The 17470-nt window shown below is 49.6% G+C and overlaps 3 protein-coding genes across 4 annotated transcripts; 2 read left to right on the top strand and 1 right to left on the bottom strand.

The window, feature by feature from the left end:
- Positions 1-427: 427 nt before the first annotated feature.
- LOC122365581 (myosin regulatory light chain 2-like) lies at positions 428-8932 on the top strand. Of its 2 annotated transcripts, none has more exons than XM_043336914.1 (4): positions 428-445; positions 2792-2836; positions 7776-8295; positions 8606-8932. In XM_043336914.1, exons 2-3 carry the CDS (start codon positions 2816-2818, stop codon positions 8289-8291), a joined length of 537 nt encoding a protein of 178 aa, XP_043192849.1. In that variant the 5' UTR covers positions 428-445; positions 2792-2815; the 3' UTR covers positions 8292-8295; positions 8606-8932. The 2 variants fall into 2 exon arrangements, with proteins under 2 accessions (XP_043192849.1, XP_043192848.1); XM_043336913.1 differs by lacking the exon at positions 428-445 and adding an exon at positions 496-611.
- A 1153-nt stretch (positions 8933-10085) lies between these two features.
- LOC122365566 (facilitated trehalose transporter Tret1-like) lies at positions 10086-14800 on the top strand. Its single transcript, XM_043336880.1, has 3 exons — positions 10086-10461; positions 10667-11722; positions 14356-14800. Exons 1-3 carry the CDS (start codon positions 10392-10394, stop codon positions 14592-14594), a joined length of 1365 nt encoding a protein of 454 aa, XP_043192815.1. The 5' UTR covers positions 10086-10391; the 3' UTR covers positions 14595-14800.
- A 1194-nt stretch (positions 14801-15994) lies between these two features.
- On the bottom strand, positions 15995-16881 carry LOC122365588 (C-type lectin lectoxin-Lio2-like). Its single transcript, XM_043336922.1, has one exon. It carries the CDS (start codon positions 16787-16789, stop codon positions 16262-16264), a length of 528 nt encoding a protein of 175 aa, XP_043192857.1. The 5' UTR covers positions 16790-16881; the 3' UTR covers positions 15995-16261.
- Positions 16882-17470: the final 589 nt, after the last annotated feature.

Raw genomic sequence — 17470 nt, 5'->3', positions numbered from 1 at the left:
CCCCTTTTCTTTCTTTCTTTTTTCTTTCTTTTTCTTCTTCTTCTTTCTTTCTCTTTCTTCTTTCTTTTTTCTTTCTTTCTTTCTTTCTTTCTTTCTTTCTTTTCTTTCTTTCTTTCTTTCTTTCTTTTCGTTCTTTCTTCTTCTTTCTTCTTCTTTCTTTCTTTCTTTCTTTCTTTCTTTCTTTTTCTTCTTTCTTTCTTCCTCCTTTTCTCTCTTTCACTCTCTCTCTCTCTCTCTCTCTCTCTCTCTCTCTCTCTCTCTCTCTCTCTCTCTCTCTTTCGCCGACACCCGACCCCGTTGATGTATCGTTCGGCAGCGGACAGGCATGTGGATGACGCCAGGAGCGCTTCGACTCATCCCGAGCCTCAGGACGGTGGTGAACGGGTAGCGCCGATCGCAGCAGCGTCAAGTGCCGAACGATTTGGCGCTCAGCCAGCTCGCGCAGGTATTGCTCTCGGCACGGTACATTGAGGAAGGCGCTGCGATGGGATAGCATTGTTGCCGTGTCGGGAACGGTTTAGTGAGCGGTTGCCGTGTCAGTCGAGGCCGGGACACAGCGGGGACAGCACCGGGAGGCGGAGACCCAGCCGGCCAGGAGAACCATCACGGACGTAAGGAGACCACCGGACCACACCGGACCACAACGCCAGACAACGGACCACCCGTTGGCTGGGCCTCCCCGAGTTGAAGTCCGGCAGAGGCACAACTGAGTGCTTCCCCTGTGTCTGTGACGGGGGACTGACTAAACCGATCGGATGTTAGAAAAGGAAAAGTTGGTTCAGTTAGTGCATATTACAGGTCATGTCATCTTAAACTCTGACAATTGGATTTCAATCAAATCATGGGCGTAGGAACCAGTGGCGGCGCCACGAATTTTCGCCAGTGGGGGCAAGCTTGAGGTGACCCGACTGTTGTCTGATACGCCAATCTGCAAAATCCATGAGCACCTTGCCCCTAGATGCTGTCATTCAAAATCATTATGGTTCTCATGTGACCCGAATGACCTTTGGTTGACTTTGACACATGAAAAGTCCTTTGTGATGATTTCGTAGCCGCTGATCACGATTCTGGCATCCATTTTGCTCTAAGCATTCATTTAAGAGCCTCAGGATGGGGAAAACATGTCTTAATTACTAGATGCCGGCAGCGCTCTTGCGTTGCCTTGGGCCAGAATTGGATGAACGGAACTGAGGGCACACTCCGGGCAAAACCACCGAAACCCAAACTGAGCTCGGACTGAACCTGAAACCAACCGAAACATCCCAAAAATGCTTGAAAGCACGTGAGATTGGTGTGGATATCTACAGGGTGTCCCATAAGTTCGTTTTCACCTAAATTTTACGTTTATAGGCTCTCTTGCTTAAAGGCACGCTGAAATTGGTTCGTAACTGAGCTTACGTGGTTGCCATGGCTGGTAGCAATATGCTCCACAGTAACTAATTTCTGTAGACAAAATAGCTTTTGCTAGAGAGCCCGCTTCCTACAGAGACGGCTAACGCCGCAACATAGAGGTCTGCGCTACGGGTAGGTCTTGGTATTTAGTCAGCACGTGACCATTCTCGACGATTAAGGGTGATTGAGGCCTACCAGTCTGTAGCCAATGTCCATCGCTAACTGGACGCACAGCCACCAAGTGACGCCGATGATTTGTCGGGAGTCAATCACGGTGAATGAAGATGAGTAGGAGAATGAGTGGGAGTAGGAGATATGCGACAGACGGTCCGAGAACGAACGTTTTGCTGATGCACTTGATACGGGGACCGTCAAAAACAGGGGTACTATTACACCTTTTTGCATTTGAATTCAACCATTCGCCATAACTGTTTGAGGAGCCATTTCGACAATCGGCATTGAGCACAACTATTCCGGCGTGGTGTGTTTCATTTCAGCCATTCAGCAAAACAGATTGAACACTGAAATGAGCGATCTGCAAAACAGTTTAACAGTTCGCCAGACTTCGGCATAGAGGGAGTCAGCTCGGCATATGACGACTAGTTTCGACCATTGACGATTTGTTTTGCACAATGTTGAACCATTCGTTCAATGTCGAGTTCTAGAGGAAGATCGCCGAATAGTTTTGCACAATGGTGATTCTTTGTGACCAACTGCCCATTTGTAGCGCCACGGCGAATGTGTACAAACGTTTTGCCCAATGGTCAAAAGCTAACGCAAAAAGGTGTACAACCGCGTATCATGAATGTTGCACTGCTCTTCTGTTCCTTTTTAAACATCAGCCAAATTTTGTGGGGGCAAAAACATAGTCTTGCCCCCACGGCCTCCTGCCAGTGGGGGCAGTCTGCCCCCACTGCCCCCACGGTGGCGCCGCCCTTGGTAGGAACCTCGCGAAAAGTGTGTGAGTTGGGGGGGGGGGGGCAGCGAAACTTCAATTTCACTTTGTTGGAGCCCCAATACCCCTATGAAGAAATTCTTTGCAGTTTTGTGGTCATCTCACTTTGCTGAACCATGTCCTGCTCTTAGTTTTGTATTTGAATAAAAATAAAGATTTTACTTAAAAAATGGCTGAAAAGTGGGGTCCATGCCCCCCAGCCCCCCTGTTCCTACGCCTATGAAGCAAATAATTGACTTTTCTAGGACAGCGCATGTGAAAACACGACGGGCGCTAGCGACAAGCTATATAGTAACACTCCATGGCTCTGGTGAAGCAGACATCTTTTTTATGTTTTATTTTGCAATCTACCTTGATCGTCGGATACAAGTTATCGGTTGCTCTTGTGTAGGAGGCTGACGGAGTAAGCCATTATCAATGAATGAGACGTATTTTGTGTTTCAGTAAGGTTCCCGATCAGCCGCAGCCATGCCATCCACCAAGAAAGGGGTGAGTGTTCCGTTTGTGTCCTGATACTCTAGGCGTGTATTGGCGCAAAAATGCATGCATACATACATACATAGGCGAGCTGTAAAGACTCGCAGGAATCCGGGAAGATACTGCTCCGCTATACGTGGCTGATGTGCGGTACAGCCTAAGTAGAGCATTATAAGAGGGAGCCATGCATGCTAACTAGTATGCCGCACACATTGCTCACAACAGGTAAAATCAACGCTCTGAAAATGCATCTATCAAACATCCTCCTTTCTCCGCCTCAAACGTTACGCGCGTTTGACATCCTGTTGTGATCAGTGGTCTGATATGACAGCCGATGACATGTACCGCATTGTTGGGATGACTCAGACATAGTAAAAATGGCAGCCCGTGCAGTCTATCGTCCCAGGGAGAAAACATGATGGACATAAAAGATGACCAGTACGCACAAATTTTAGTGGAGATGAAAGAAAGGGTAAAATGAGAGAAGAGCCCCCAAAGACGTTTGAATATTTTCTTATCATAAAAAACTGAAGATGACACTCCAATATTGGCATTACTTTGCTGGAAAGAAACAACACGCTGATGTCTACCTTTATAAATATATGCTTATTGTTATTAATATTCCAGTTGACTGATTTGACTCACCCCGTCATTAACCCTCCCCAGGCGAGGGCCTTTTTCATAACACGAACGGCGAGGGGGGGGGGGGTTGGTACGACCCCTATTGCCATTGGCTCCTACGGCACTTAGAATAGAAACGCCAAATTTACAGGATAGGCGGGCCCATAGGAGTTGTCGTCCTCGTAAAAATTTGGTGACTCTAAGCCAATATTAGGGGGGTTCAGGGGGGGGGGGGTATAAGTGCGCGAAATTCGCTAAGACATGCCAACAGTTTTTAGTTTATAACTTTTTAGCTAGTAAAGATAGAGCAAAAATAAAAGCACCAGTGAACTTCATCAAATCAAATATCATCAAATATCATCAAATATCAGTGAAATATTTTTTGTTGCGCACGTCTGTGCGCAACAAATGATATGCTTTGTTATCAATTTAAGCGAACTTAAAATTTTCTTAAAAATTAAGTGAACTTAAACTAATCAATTAAGTTTAAGTCAATCAAAATGCATCACATTGCATATAATTCGAATCACCTGATCACAAGGAACACAAGGGCAACACTTTTGAAGCTCTAGCCTCATTGTGTGCCAAATTATTAGCAAAAGCGCAGTTTGACCTTAGTTGACCTCAGTTGACCCGACCCAGGCGTTCTTGCAGCCTGCAAACACCAACTAGATGTAAATCGAGGTAGCACAATACCAAAACGTTAAAATAGAGCACAAATCTCTGATCTTTACACATTCGGGCAAATTTCATTAAAATTTGTGATGACCTCTAAATGACCTCAGGTCAACCGAATTTGAAAAAAAAAACTGGGATGCATATGATTGGCACTTGGTGAGCTTAGTATGTCCTGTACGTTTGAATCAATTCAATGAAGAACTCTAGTTTTATGAACGAAATTGTGCATTCTTAGTGCTATTCTGACAATGTACCGGTTTTTGTGACATTGTGACCTGACCTCAGGTCGCCTAAAACTTCTAGATCAAGTGACAAATAGATGCCCCAAGTCATGTCTGAAATTTGGTAGTGCTACGTGCCATAACACTCACGCTATGAACGAAAAACTCTGGCATTCAGTTGCCGCTAAGCTAGTCTAATTTTCCCCTGAACTTGTACCGGTTTTTGCGACCTGGTGACCTGACCTGAAAAGACTGAGACCTGAAGTTTTCAGGATAGGTACCAAAAGGCTGCCCCAGAGGGAACGCCAAATTTGACGGCGCCAGCGCCGCCGTTTTTACGTTATTTGTGAAAAACCTTAGAGGGGTTGCATCAACCCCTCAAGGAGGAGGGCCCCCCTCCTCGCCGGGCGAGGGTTAATTACACCGGAAATGCACTGAAGTCGTGCCGCTGAGACGCAAGGTGATGTTCCCTCCAAAGAACGGAGGTCGTGACAGTCGAGGATATGCTCTACTTAAGGCAATGCTGTTTCGACTCTTCCTCGGACTAACGATGACAGCTGCCCAGTCAGACCTTAGTCAGCAAACGTCTATTGACAGTTTGCTTACACGTAAAATCTAAAACGGCGCACCGGCATAAAGTGACTTGGCTGCTGTATTTTACACACAAAAAAAATATCGTGATTCGTGTGCAATATTCTTTGGAGTAAAACTTATATGCTGGGTCAAGTATGAGACCTCACATACTCTGCCACCAGCGACAGGGATGATATTCCCGCAATTTTTCTATTTATGTCGATGGTCCTATGTGGATGATCCATAGAAGTGAGAACGCCGAAAACTAGATTGCAAGATCTTTCAAGAAATAAGTGCAATGAAAGACTAGGATGGTTGGAAAGGAGCGTGGCCTCATACTCAAGAAGATAGAAGTTAACCAAAATACCTACTGAGGGCGTTCTAAGACAATGTAATTCTTGTACATAAGCATCACATAAAATGTCCTTTTATTTTTAAGACTCCTTTTATTTTCAAACACCCTCTGTATCACACCAAAACGAAAAACTATTTACCTATTGAATCCCACATAGCAGTGAGCGATGGCAAGCGCTGATTATGGCACAATGCACAAAGCAGCATCGAGTGGCATCGACCGCCAGTGAGGCCCTGTGTAACATCATTCGAACATTGCCGTCCCCGATACCCTCCTTAGCCTTAGCTTTAACTTAGCCTTAGCCTTAGCCGAGCCGGCCTGACAGGGCCCCGGCCGCGCGGCGACCGTCCCGTTGCGTCAGCCGTCGTCTGAGCGGCCGAGGGAGCTGTTTGGTTTGGACCGGAGCGACGAAACGGTCTCAGCGGGACGCCAAAGAGAGCTGCTCCTTGGGGACCGCGCCTTGAAAACGACGCTGAATCACCGCGGCCGGGGTCAAATCTGGCCAGGTCGCCAGTCCGACTGCAGAGGCACGTATTTCGGTGTCAGCCAGGCGCCGTCACTGCCAGCTAGGTGTCACTTGGAAGGTGCCAGAACGAGTGTCATGAAGTGTTGGGTTTCTTCCAGGAATAACGATTTTATAAAGACTTATATACGATTTATATGTATAGACTGCTGGTCACCCGGCTGATCACATTTTCAATAAGCAACTAAACCGGATACTTTATTTTAAAACCCTCGCCGGACCTATTGGTTTTCTACATACGCGCCGGCCGAGGGGGGGGGGGCGGGTACGACCCCCCCCTCGCCGTTTCGCCCCTGGTGGAGCTAGCGCGTCGCGGAAAAAAACGAGCGTGTGCGCCGTTACGAGACGCAGAGATTGGTACCCGATTTTAAGGTCCTAGGTCAACCGGTGACCTCTGAGGTCAGGTCAAGTGCCCCAAGGTACGGTTCAGTTTTTGGTGAATAACTTCGCAAAAACGGCCGCAGAGCGCCGATTTTGGCAGCATCGTGTTCATCTCGCTCAGGCGCGTCGAATGATATACTTTTTGTCCGGGTCAGGTCAACTTGGGGTGTTGACCTCAGGTCAAGGTCAGGTCAGCACCCCCAGGTCACGAAGTTGGTCGAAAGAGGTCATGTCGCATATCATTCGATTCGTCAGGTCTTCCTGAGTCCATTGGTGGCTTTCCCGACTCGCTAGCTCAATTTGATCAAGAGTTATTGACGAAAAACTAATATGACCTTGATGACGTCATAAATGACGTCACGCAAGGTCAACATTGCAAAAGTGACGCATCTAACCTTGCAAGGAGTGCATCAAATCACGATTCTGTGTGCTTGAGATAGTTGGAGATCGTTCCCGGCGCCAGAATAGCAGTTTTCATTTTTCCCCATTGACTTATAATGGTGAGGTCACGAAAATGACCTGACCTCATATGACCTTTAGGAAAAATCTGAGATATACAAGTTGTGGGACTTATAATGGATACTAGATCCTGCAAGTTTCATTTCCCTGTGACATCTCCTCTGGCAGTGAGGGCGTTGCGAAGTTGCGACATCTGAAGACCGTGCAGAGGTTCACTTATGACGTCATAGGTCAGTGACCTGACCTGATCCAAAAATGCGGTTGGTGTCAAAAGATCCGGCTTGGATCAAAGGTCAGGTATGCCAAGTTTCAGCTCTCTATCGCCAGCGTGTTCGGAGCTATCGCGAAAAAACCCTATGGGGGGGGGGCGGCACCCGCCCCCCCCCCCTCGGCCGGCGAGGGTTAAAACTAACTTAAAGCCATGAACCTATAGAGAGAGAATGCAGCTGCTTGCCCTTTAAATGAACAATATTTACAAATAAACGGTGGGGCGATAGAACAGCAAACCATCGAAGTACTTGTTTCTCTGGGCTAAAGGTGCTGGTGCATGCTTAAGAGAGCGTTTTTTTTGGAATTCATGTTTCTAAGTTCCTCGTCACCATTATGATGTTGCTTTTGACAAATGCACCAACCTTTAGTGCCCTGGCACCAACTAATCGTAAACGATCAATTTTCCTCTAATATACCTACCGCTTATCCTAGTCAAAGCAATGAGAAAATATAACTGATTAAGCGAACGGCTAGTAAGGCGCGTGTTAAATTTACCTCAGCAATGTGATAACTGATTACATCGAGAGTTACGTTGACCATCAGATTGTTAAACAGCATTTTATCGTATCTGAGTTTATTAATATCATTTCAGCAAATGTGCCCTTACTATCTCAGTGCCTTTACCTGCCTGCCAGAGAGCCCATCATCAACGCGATATTCCCACAATGCACGTACACTTGTCTGGAAACGACGTGACTATTTAGCCTTTGTGTAGTTACGTTACTACGCTTGTGTAATACACTAATATGCAAAGAAAATAATCCCGTTCCATTGCTAATTTACACGCACACATGGATGATGGAATATCCTTTACACGAACAATATCCACGAAGCTTGCACCGTGTTGACACGCTTTCCCATTCTCCACAGTCAAAGAAGTCCTCCAAGAAGCAGGGAAGCAGCGTCTTCTCCTCGTTCACGCAGCAGCAGGTAACCGAGTTCAAGGAGGGCTTCTCCATCATGGACGCCGACCGCGACGGCCTGCTGAACAAGTCGGACGTCCGAAACGCCTTCGACATCATCGGCAAGATCGTCTCCGAGAAGGACCTGGACGACATGTTGAACGACGCTCCGGGCCCCATCAGCTTCACCATGTTCGTCAACATGTTCGCCGAGCGTCAGTCGGGCCCCACCGACGACGACGAGACGATCTTGAAGGCCTTCAAGGCGTTCGACAACGGCGACGGCAAGGTCGACTCTGAGCAGTTCCGCGGCCAGCTGATGTCGTTTGGCGACAAGATGACTGGCAAGGAGGTGGACGAGGTGTTTGCCGAGATGGAGTTTGACGACGACAACAACATCGAGCTGGAGCCCCTGATCGAGATGATTGTCGGAAAGACGGAAGAGGAAGCGGCGGCCACGCAGGAGGCCGCGCCAGCCGAGTAGACCAGTGAGTTCCCGTCGGATGGGGGGCTCTTTTGTGGTTGGGAACGGGTTTATCAGGGAGACATTGATTTCATGAATGGAAATCTGTACTGTTCACGGCAAACTCTTTACAATTTGAATATAAAATGGAGATCAATAAGCTATGTGTAAAGGCATCATTCACTTCAACGTACATACTAACTAGTTCAAAGCGTTATTGCAGAAATTTGCATACACACGGCACCATTTCGGCAATCAAGTATACAATCGTTACACTCGGTCCTTTGAAGGAGCATCTCATTACAATCCCAACAAAGTCACGTAATTTATTCCAGAGTGGACCGTTCGGCTGTCACTTCAGCTCCAATCGCCGCTGGGCGGCTGTGGCGACTCTTCATGCCGGCCGGGACATCTTCAATTCTCCGCTCCTCGGGACGGTTCGGGTCGGAGCAGCGGCGGGCCCGAGGTGCTCCGGGTCCTGCTCTGTGACTCCGTACCCCCGAACCGTACCGCACCGTACCGCTGAGGTACCTCCGAGGAGCGGAGTGCTCGCGTTAGGAGAGGCAGCGTACCCCGCCGGCTCTCACCGGGTCGCCAGTTCCATTTCGCCGCCCTCTCCGCCCTGTCATGACCGACTCTCGCCAAATAAACTGTAATGACGATGTGATCTATTCCTGTGGGCCGACCGTTTACCGCTGGGAGTGAGACGCAGCCGCGGCGACCGGCTGCGCTGCCGGGGAGGAAGGCGAGCCAACAGAGATGGAGCCTCTAACCGGCCGAGCGGTGCAGCTCTGACAGTCGCTGGGAGGGAGGTCTGCAGTGGCAGACTCCCAGCGGGGGGGGGGGGGAGAGATATTAGCGGTGAACCGGCCTGCCGCAGGGGGAGGGGCGGGGATGGTGGTCTGCAGACTGCAGTAGACATACCTGGCAGGGAGACGCTGTCAGAGCCGCCGGCCACAGAGGGAGCCATCAGTGGGGCCCGAGTGAGGCGGGATTATAGGGGCCCGGTGATGGTGTAATTGGGAGGGCAGAGAGCGAACGGGAGGTGAAGAGATGGTCGGAGAACGGGAGGAGATGGCGAACGGGATACAATGCTGAATTTATGTGACGTCCATGGAAAGCAAATGTAGGAAATCTTAGAATAATTGAGTAAAATTAAAATAGCGAAAGATGTACGCGTTTCATGATTGCGGAGACAGTAAAATTACACACATTTGCGGGAGACTTTCGTCTCAAAGGCAGCGCTTTACACCCGCTGCGGAGCACCAATTCATGGCCGACTCATTCCAACGCTTCCACTTTATCATCTCAAGTCTCAACTAGCGACGCCGAAATAATTCCAATAGAAAGAAAGATTCTAAACCAACAAAACCAACAACAAAAAATCCTTGCTGTCCTTGGCTGAGTGTGATTCGAACCTACTTTTAGGTAATACCTACCAATGTGTTTATACTAATTTAGAAACTTGTGGTCGTAGAGTTTATCAAAAGATCAACTAAACGTGTCGATGAGTGCTTTACTCGATATGATTAACAATGAATGTTATCAGGTGACCAAAGTCGAAAACAAGCACTTACTCTATCTTGCCTCTATCACCTTTCATCACATTTCCTCTCCTTGGTCCGCACAATTGAACAGTGTTTCAGTTATCAGCGACACGCTCTTAATCGGACCATATGCGCCTGTTTTGCTATCCGGAGCCGCTCGAATATCCCGGCTGGGTCAGACCAGGCTCGAGTGGCCTCCTCTTGACATGACAGAACGCCGCCCACCCACTGCCGGGTCCCAGGGAGCGATACGGATATGTCAAGGGCACCGCAGAGCACGCAAAGTGGCCACGAACTACAGAAGTGATGCGGTGAAGACGTCTGATACGGGTGTCGGAAGGGACCAGACGTGTCTCTGGTGGGTGGCGCAGCTTTCGGAAGAGCTGCTTACTGCTATTGTGAATCGAGAGGAGCTAGTTGGTGCTAATGTGAGTCGTGATGCATGAACTGAGCGCCGACCACTGTGGAACGTCACAGAAAAACTAATTGGTGCTGCTGTCAATTCCAGTGAGTTGTCGTGGGTCGCCAGCTTGTATAACGGTCACTTCGAGACAGCGATAGCATCTGAGAAACGATGGAGGGGAGCAGCGGCGATGCTGCGACTTCCAGCAGTCTCAGAAACCAGGTTCTGGCCAGCATATGCGGTAAGTTATCACCTGGGAGGTGTCCTTCGATAAAGCGTAGCAACAGCATGCAAAAATGCATTTCCAAACGTAAAAATAGATTAAATAAAAAAAACTCAATGTGCCTCTTCGTTATCATGGACGTCACAAAGTCCCATTGCGTAGACTCCAATCACACTGCCACCTGTTTGGTCTGATGACTGATCTCGCGCCCTCTCTCGACCAGCCACGTACGGCGGTCTGGCCAACGGCCTGTCGGTGGGCTACTCGAGTCCGGCCGGCCCGGACCTGCAGCGCTCCCAGCTGCAGCTGGACGACCCTCAGGTGGCGCTGATCGGCTCCATGATGCCGCTGGGCGCCCTGTTCGGCGGCCTGGCGTGCGGCTGGTGCATGGAGCGACTCGGCCGGCGCACCACCATGCTGCTCGTCAGCGTGCCCAACGTGCTCGGCTGGCTGCTCATCACGTACGCGGCCAGCTTCGGGCCGATCGTGGCCGGCCGACTGCTGGCCGGCTTTGCCACCGGCTGCTGCACGGTGGTGGTGCCCGCCTATGTGGGAGAGGTTTGTGAGCCGCGCGTACGAGGCACCATGGGGGCTGGATTTCAGTTTCAGGCCACGCTCGGCGTGCTTATCGCCTACATAATCGGCAAGTATGTCCACTGGAACTCTCTGGCGATAGCGTGTGCAATCATGGTGGCCGTGTGGGCACCGCTCGCCTGCCTGATCTGCGAGACACCTGTGTGGCTGCTGGAGCACGGCCGCGACGCACAGGCGCTCGAGGCGCTCCAGTGGCTGCGAGGTCCGGACGCCGATGTCGGCGCAGAGCTGAAGTCACTTCGCGAACAGACGGAGCACGGCGCCAGCAACAAGGCGACGGTGATGGACCTCTTCAGCCACGACAACCGGCGGCCGTTCGTCATGGGCATGATGCTGATGCTGCTGCAGCAGCTCAGTGGCGTTAACGCCGTCATTTTCTACACGGTGAACATTTTCGAGGACGCCGGCTCATCGATCGACTCCGACCTGGCCACCATCATCGTAGGCCTGGTGCAGTCGGTGTCGACGTTCGCCGCCGTGGTGCTGGTGGACCGGCTGGGCAGGAAGGTGCTGCTGCTGCTCTCCGACGGCGTCATGGCCGTCTGCCTGCTGGCGCTCGGCGTCTACTTCTACATGGAGAGCGCCGGCACCGCAGACGATCTCGGCTGGCTGCCGCTCGTCTCGCTCATGCTCTATATCTTCGCATTCTCGATTGGACTCGGACCCATTCCGTGGCTGATGATGAGTAAGTACCTGCATCATACAATACTTGTTACTTAATTGTAATCATATTCATTCCTGTTTGAAGAGGAATATCTATTTCCTGTCATTTGGCGAAGCTGTTTTTTCTCGTATATCTATATCTGAATCTTTCTTAAGTAAATATTTAAAATGAGTTAAGGTATGGTATAAGTAGGGTGAAGTCGTATAAGAGTACGCACTTAGTGGATTTCTTGCTCTCATTTGTTTAATATTTGAAGGAAAGAAATCGCAAATAGGGAATATTAAAGTTCATTGAATTAGCCATCAACCCATGGGGCAACGATCCTTCAGTGTAAATGGAAGTGGTCTAAAACTGACATTTTCTGAACCGTTGCACTTGCGTACTCTTACCATATGGGGTGTGTAAGAGTACGCACGCCAGGCGGGTGGAGTACGCAAGCATATGAACACACACCTATGCAGCTTGCGCTGTCCAAATGCTTAACTTCAAACTCAGAAGGCATTTAAGTTAATTCTAGTATCCCAAAAGAAAAATATAAAATAAATCTTTGAAGTCTATAAATCAGGAAATAATCATGTCGTGTGTTTCTTTAAAAAAATGCACAATCAAACAGGAGAAAAACTCGTATTTGGAAGAATTTCGGGTACGCATCTGCATCACAGTGCTCCATTGATGATATACCTACAAAACAAACGTCATTGAGCGATATATTAATAATTATATATTTCTGCATATTCGATTTAATGTATAATTCTGCGTACTCTTACCCTCCTGAACAGTGCGTCCTCTTACCGTACATGCAATTCGCGCACAAAACAACCCCGAAACGTTGTGCAAAACTTCGCAAACAGAATATTGCACTGTACAGTATTTCCCCAGATAACCTCACAAGTTTCCCACAACAATCACGGAAATGTACCTCATCTCAACTGCCAAGTATCAAAATTATTGTACCATATCATAATAATATCATAACGCTCGAAAATAATATTCATCGCCTTAAACTCAACAGCGTCGCCGCTCAACGCCCACGTTCCGTTGGTGACATGCACGCACTGGCGGCTTCATGTCACTTCATGAACTCGACAAACCCGCGTTGCTAAGCAACCGAAACAGCTGATGCGTACTCTTATCGCCCGCGTACTCTTACCCGCCCTTAGGGGAGAGTGGGGTGGGTTGTATCAGTTTTTACACCGAGACCCATAACCTCGTAACTATCCGTGATAAACTCATTATTTCCATACTATCTCCTTCCTTGATTCTTCTGCTTTTTTGTGCAAAGTAACTTTTCCGCTACCTCTACCAGTTTTTCTTCTACGGTCTGCCGAATAGAACAATGTTTTTGATACAACTTGCCCCATGGCTTGGGTGAGTTGTATCACATGGTGGGGTAATTTGTATCACTAGGTATTTCACGTTTCAGGGAGCAGGGACGTCGACACCGGTCCGACTTTTCCGACTAGTCGGACCACTTTTTCGACTAGGCGGTGCCCTGCTGTGGCTCGCGGGGGCCCTGCTGTGGCCGCGGGGGCCCCTGTTGGGGCTCTCGGGGGCCCAGCTGCGGCCACGGGGGCCCCTGCCTAACCTAACCTAACCTAACACCTGGGGGCCCCCACCGGTGGGGGCCCCCCGAGAAAAAGTCGGACCAGTTTTCCTTACGCGTCGACGCCCCTGTCAGGGAGTGTGCTTGCTACTGGTTTTGAACATAACAACAACATTAAATGGGGTTAATACAATGTATATGCTCAAAGGCTTCACTTTTATTAGACCAAACTTAGGTCAATGCAATCCGAACGAAACATCGAAACGAACGAAACATCAACAGACTAGATGCAAAAGTGGCCCGTTAAGAGCAAAGAAGCCAACACATTGTGCCGAAATGGAACGAGTATTGACTAGCTACCTACAAACGCGAGACAGGGCTTAGCTTTCGCGATCAAAAGAAACATACCCATACATACATACATGTTACAACATACCCCACCCGGCTCTGATACAACATGTCCCTAGCTTTCGCGATCAAAAGAAACATACCCATACATACATACATGTTACAACATACCCCACCCGGCTCTGATACAACATGTCCCTCGCCGCCATCTTGGAAAAAAACATCCTCGTGCTCAAAACAGCGGACAGCTGGAGAAATCCATTTTCACTCACGCAGCCTTAGAACCTACCCTCACCACCGCTACGGAGATCTTTCAAATTCGTACACATCTAAATGCCCAAAACACACATTTTCTTGCAACTCATTTTTTTTTAGAATGACATTAAAAAAACATAAAATCGGCTCTCACCTCGAGACGCGTCCACCCAGCCACACGACAGAACAGGAAAGATTGCGCCCGGAAAACCTCGTCGACTGGTCGTGTCACGAGCGCTATCTATTGGATAAGTTTGGCACAATTCGCCCTGATACAACTTGGACATGATACAACTCTCCCCGCTCTCCCCTACCCTATTAAGTATTGGCATAACTTAGGTACAGGATATCCACTACAGCCCACTAGGCGTTGCTAGGAGTCACTATGTATAGGTGAAATCACGGTGTCGGTACGAGTCCCCATAAGCATTCACATATTCCGATTCCGATCAATCCCCCCTTACTATGAATATACGCCAGTGTCCACACTGTTTACCCCGTGCCGCAGGTGAGCTGTTTGCGCCGGAGGTGAAGGGGGCCGCAGGAGGGATCGCCACCGCCTTCAACTGGACCCTGGCCTTCATCGTTACCCTCACGTTCGAGCCGCTCGTCGAGGGCATCACCGAGGCCGGCGTGTTCTGGCTCTTCGCCGCCATCTGCTTCGGAGGCGTCTGCTACGTCACCGTCTTCGCCTACGAGACCAAGGGCAAGACGCTCCAGGAGATTCAGGAACATTTTAGATCCTAGTGACAGACGCGCCTCGATCGTTTAACTTTTTCTGATTGAGAATCTTGCGTAGCCGATTACTATACTTCTGAATAAATGAATGCCATATTGGTACCAAAAGAGCTATTTCAACGTTGTTGCTGCATTTGTCATTGAGATGCTGAGCGATAATACATATAATTATGCAAGCACCCAGCAGTGAAAGGAAATAAACGTCTTTCATCACAGCGAAACGTTTCCTGCACAGCATTGCGAGGTCCACGTGTTATTCTTCACCGTATGTAAAAGGCAGTCACCTTCGATTTATAAGCTGTAGGTACCTATTTATATAGTTTCACTGTCTCCTCTATCATCCAACCAAAGACTGACACGGTTCGCTGTTCGAACACTCATCCCTAGGCCGCATTGGGCCTTTTTCAGCGTCTAACGTATAGCCACGCGCAGTCCCAGTCAGTCAAAGGGTCACTCCGGAGGGACTGGAAGATCTATATGCAGCACTATCTGTAGTGTGCAAAGGCGCACTGTGCTCCTTTCGGAGCTGCGCTGACCTCCGCTGATTATATGGTGGGGCAATGGTCAGTCCCGGCAGGTTAGCCAGCTCAACTCATTTCCTCTCTAGGTGGCAGCACAAACACGAACACCGGTGGAGGTGTAGATGACGCTAGCTAAGGCCTACTCTCCTATCATGCCAAGAGTCCCTCCGATGCTGAAACATCTGTAACCTGCTGGCTGCTGCATGAAATAGTAATGGCAAAATAAGCCTAACCTCACTTCCAGCATGTCCTTATCATCAGTTGAGAATAAGTGAACACCCTTTAGCTTTATGCCACGCGGAAACAACACTTCAAAGTAAAGTCCAGTCTCTTTGGTTGAAGTTAGGTCGGACAAGGTACTGATGAAAAGTACTTATATTTTTGACGCTAGATGGCAGGATCATCAAACGCCTGAAAGTAGACTGTGCCGCAAGGTCCGGCCACACCGAACGCCTGAAGGTTAGACTGTACCGCAAGGTTCGGCCAATGCCAGCCCCCACGGCGCGTGGCGACGCGAGCGTCTCTTCATCCCGGATACGGGCTTTCAGCACATCGCATATTCAATAGAAAAACACAATTCTAAAGAATAGTGTTTGTCTAATGAAGAAACAACCTTCGGGTACACAAGACCGTGTCTGACCTTGTCTTGTGCCAAGATCAACTCGGTGGCAGATCAAATTGAATCCTTCGGGGGTTGGTAGGGAAACGGGCAGTCAACTTCACACGCTGCGATCAATGTTGGTGCCGGCCAGACTGGACCTATCGTAAGGTCCTATGTCGTATGGTAACGTTAGACTCACTACTCACTACCAGCTTTCCGTCACTGTCACCGGTAGTTGGCTACACTACACATGGCGTGATATGGGACTGGGCTAGAATGGACTAGAATTCACACGCGGCACACGGTGCGCGATTTTCTCAGAGAAAACATTGCACGGAGTAAAAGTTTATTGTAGACTGTAGTTGGTGCTAATTTCTTTCAAATATTGTAGATAGACGGCAGCACATTAATTGAACTTATGACCATTGCCTAACGATCTGTTTAATTCGATCGCTCAAGCCAAACAATTAATGGAAGCCTGACAAGTCGATTCAGAGCGGAGGTGCGCCCCATATTTTACCATTTGCAGTCCGTTCGACGGAAGATCGAACTATCTAGCTCACAGTCACGCTATTCTCGGTGGCTTGCGCCGTCGTGGAATACGGCTGAGTGGTTTCCGGCGGCTCTGTCGTGGTGACGAGCTGGTCCTCCGTCTGGCAGACGAAGCGCAGGTAGCTGACGATGCAGTCGCCGTCCCTCCAGCCGTCCGTCCCGCCGCGCTGCAGGTAGGCGCAGCGCTCCCCGTCCCCTCGCGGCTGGCCGGCCGCCCAGTCGTGCCAGTAGTACGGCGTCCCGTCTGACCACTGCCAGCCGGCGCTCTCATTGGGCCGGCGCAGTCCCAGCCAGCCGCCGGTGCCGTTCAGCACCTGCTCGGCCACAAAGGCCGCCACCTGCAGGTCGTGCACGGAGACGTGCCGCGAGCCGGGCGCCTGCAGCTCGCACACGCTGGCCACGGAGCGCCACTCGAGAGGGAACGGCGAGGCCCAGTAGCATTGGTCGCGGTACAGCAGCCACTGCGGGGAGGGGCAGACAGCGCCGGCGGTGGCCAGCGCGGCGCTCAGGGTCACCACACGCAGAGCCATAGAGAGAGGACAGAGTGGGAGACGGTCAGGGAGTCAGCCTTCTGACCTGGTCTGACCGACAGTCGAGTGATCAGTGGGCGTTAGCCTTCGGTGATTCGAAGTGGTCAAGATAATTGTGACCGGCGTCTATCAGCCCCCTCCGAGCAGCGGGTACGACACACGCCGGTCACAGCCCGTGCACCGGCGCCCGACCGGCACCGGTCTATCGGCCATTAGGATCGGATCAACAGGCGAGCTTTGTGGGCTGCTCAAGAGCAATTTACGAACCTGCAGTATCGGTAAATGCAACAGACAAGCCATTCTGCGAAGCCATTACCTCTGAGCTCTCGAAAAGCTGGATAAATGCCAGCTGTCAAGTACATTGAATTGGAGACGAGAACTGCAATTGCATCCCGTCGCTTCGACAAAAACATCCAATTACCTACACAAACAACAGCGCAGACGCTAAAGCGTCTGTACCGCAGTACTCTGCAATAATAGGTATACCGATATACCCTAATTGTGATATGCCTATTAGAGACAAGAATACAGACCTCCCATATCGGCTATCACATATAAGCATCATTGGCCGATATTATCAAGAGCTATTTCAGCACTCCTTTATTAGTCACGACGCACAATATCTCGAGTGTTGGCGAGGTTTGTCTCCGTAGTTGTCGTAGTTAAAAGTAGCATAAAACT

Source organism: Amphibalanus amphitrite, unplaced genomic scaffold (assembly GCF_019059575.1).
Source record: "Amphibalanus amphitrite isolate SeventyFive unplaced genomic scaffold, NRLGWU_Aamphi_draft 000749F_arrow, whole genome shotgun sequence".
Taxonomy (NCBI): Eukaryota; Metazoa; Arthropoda; class Thecostraca; order Balanomorpha; family Balanidae; genus Amphibalanus; species Amphibalanus amphitrite.
This window is presented reverse-complemented; position numbering and strand designations above follow the sequence as displayed.

Excerpts from the sequence above, each read along its gene's own strand:
- LOC122365581 (XM_043336914.1), top strand. The coding sequence starts at position 2,816 with ATGCCATCCACCAAGAAAGGG. Across the intron at positions 2,837-7,775 it reads TGCCATCCACCAAGAAAGGG|TCAAAGAAGTCCTCCAAGAA; the intron begins GTGAGTGTTCCG and ends CATTCTCCACAG.
- LOC122365566 (XM_043336880.1), top strand. The coding sequence starts at position 10,392 with ATGGAGGGGAGCAGCGGCGATGCTGCGACTTCCAGCAGTCTCAGAAAC. Across the intron at positions 10,462-10,666 it reads GGTTCTGGCCAGCATATGCG|CCACGTACGGCGGTCTGGCC; the intron begins GTAAGTTATCAC and ends TCTCTCGACCAG. Across the intron at positions 11,723-14,355 it reads CATTCCGTGGCTGATGATGA|GTGAGCTGTTTGCGCCGGAG; the intron begins GTAAGTACCTGC and ends CCCGTGCCGCAG.
- LOC122365588 (XM_043336922.1), bottom strand. The coding sequence starts at position 16,789 with ATGGCTCTGCGTGTGGTGACCCTGAGCGCCGCGCTGGCCACCGCCGGC.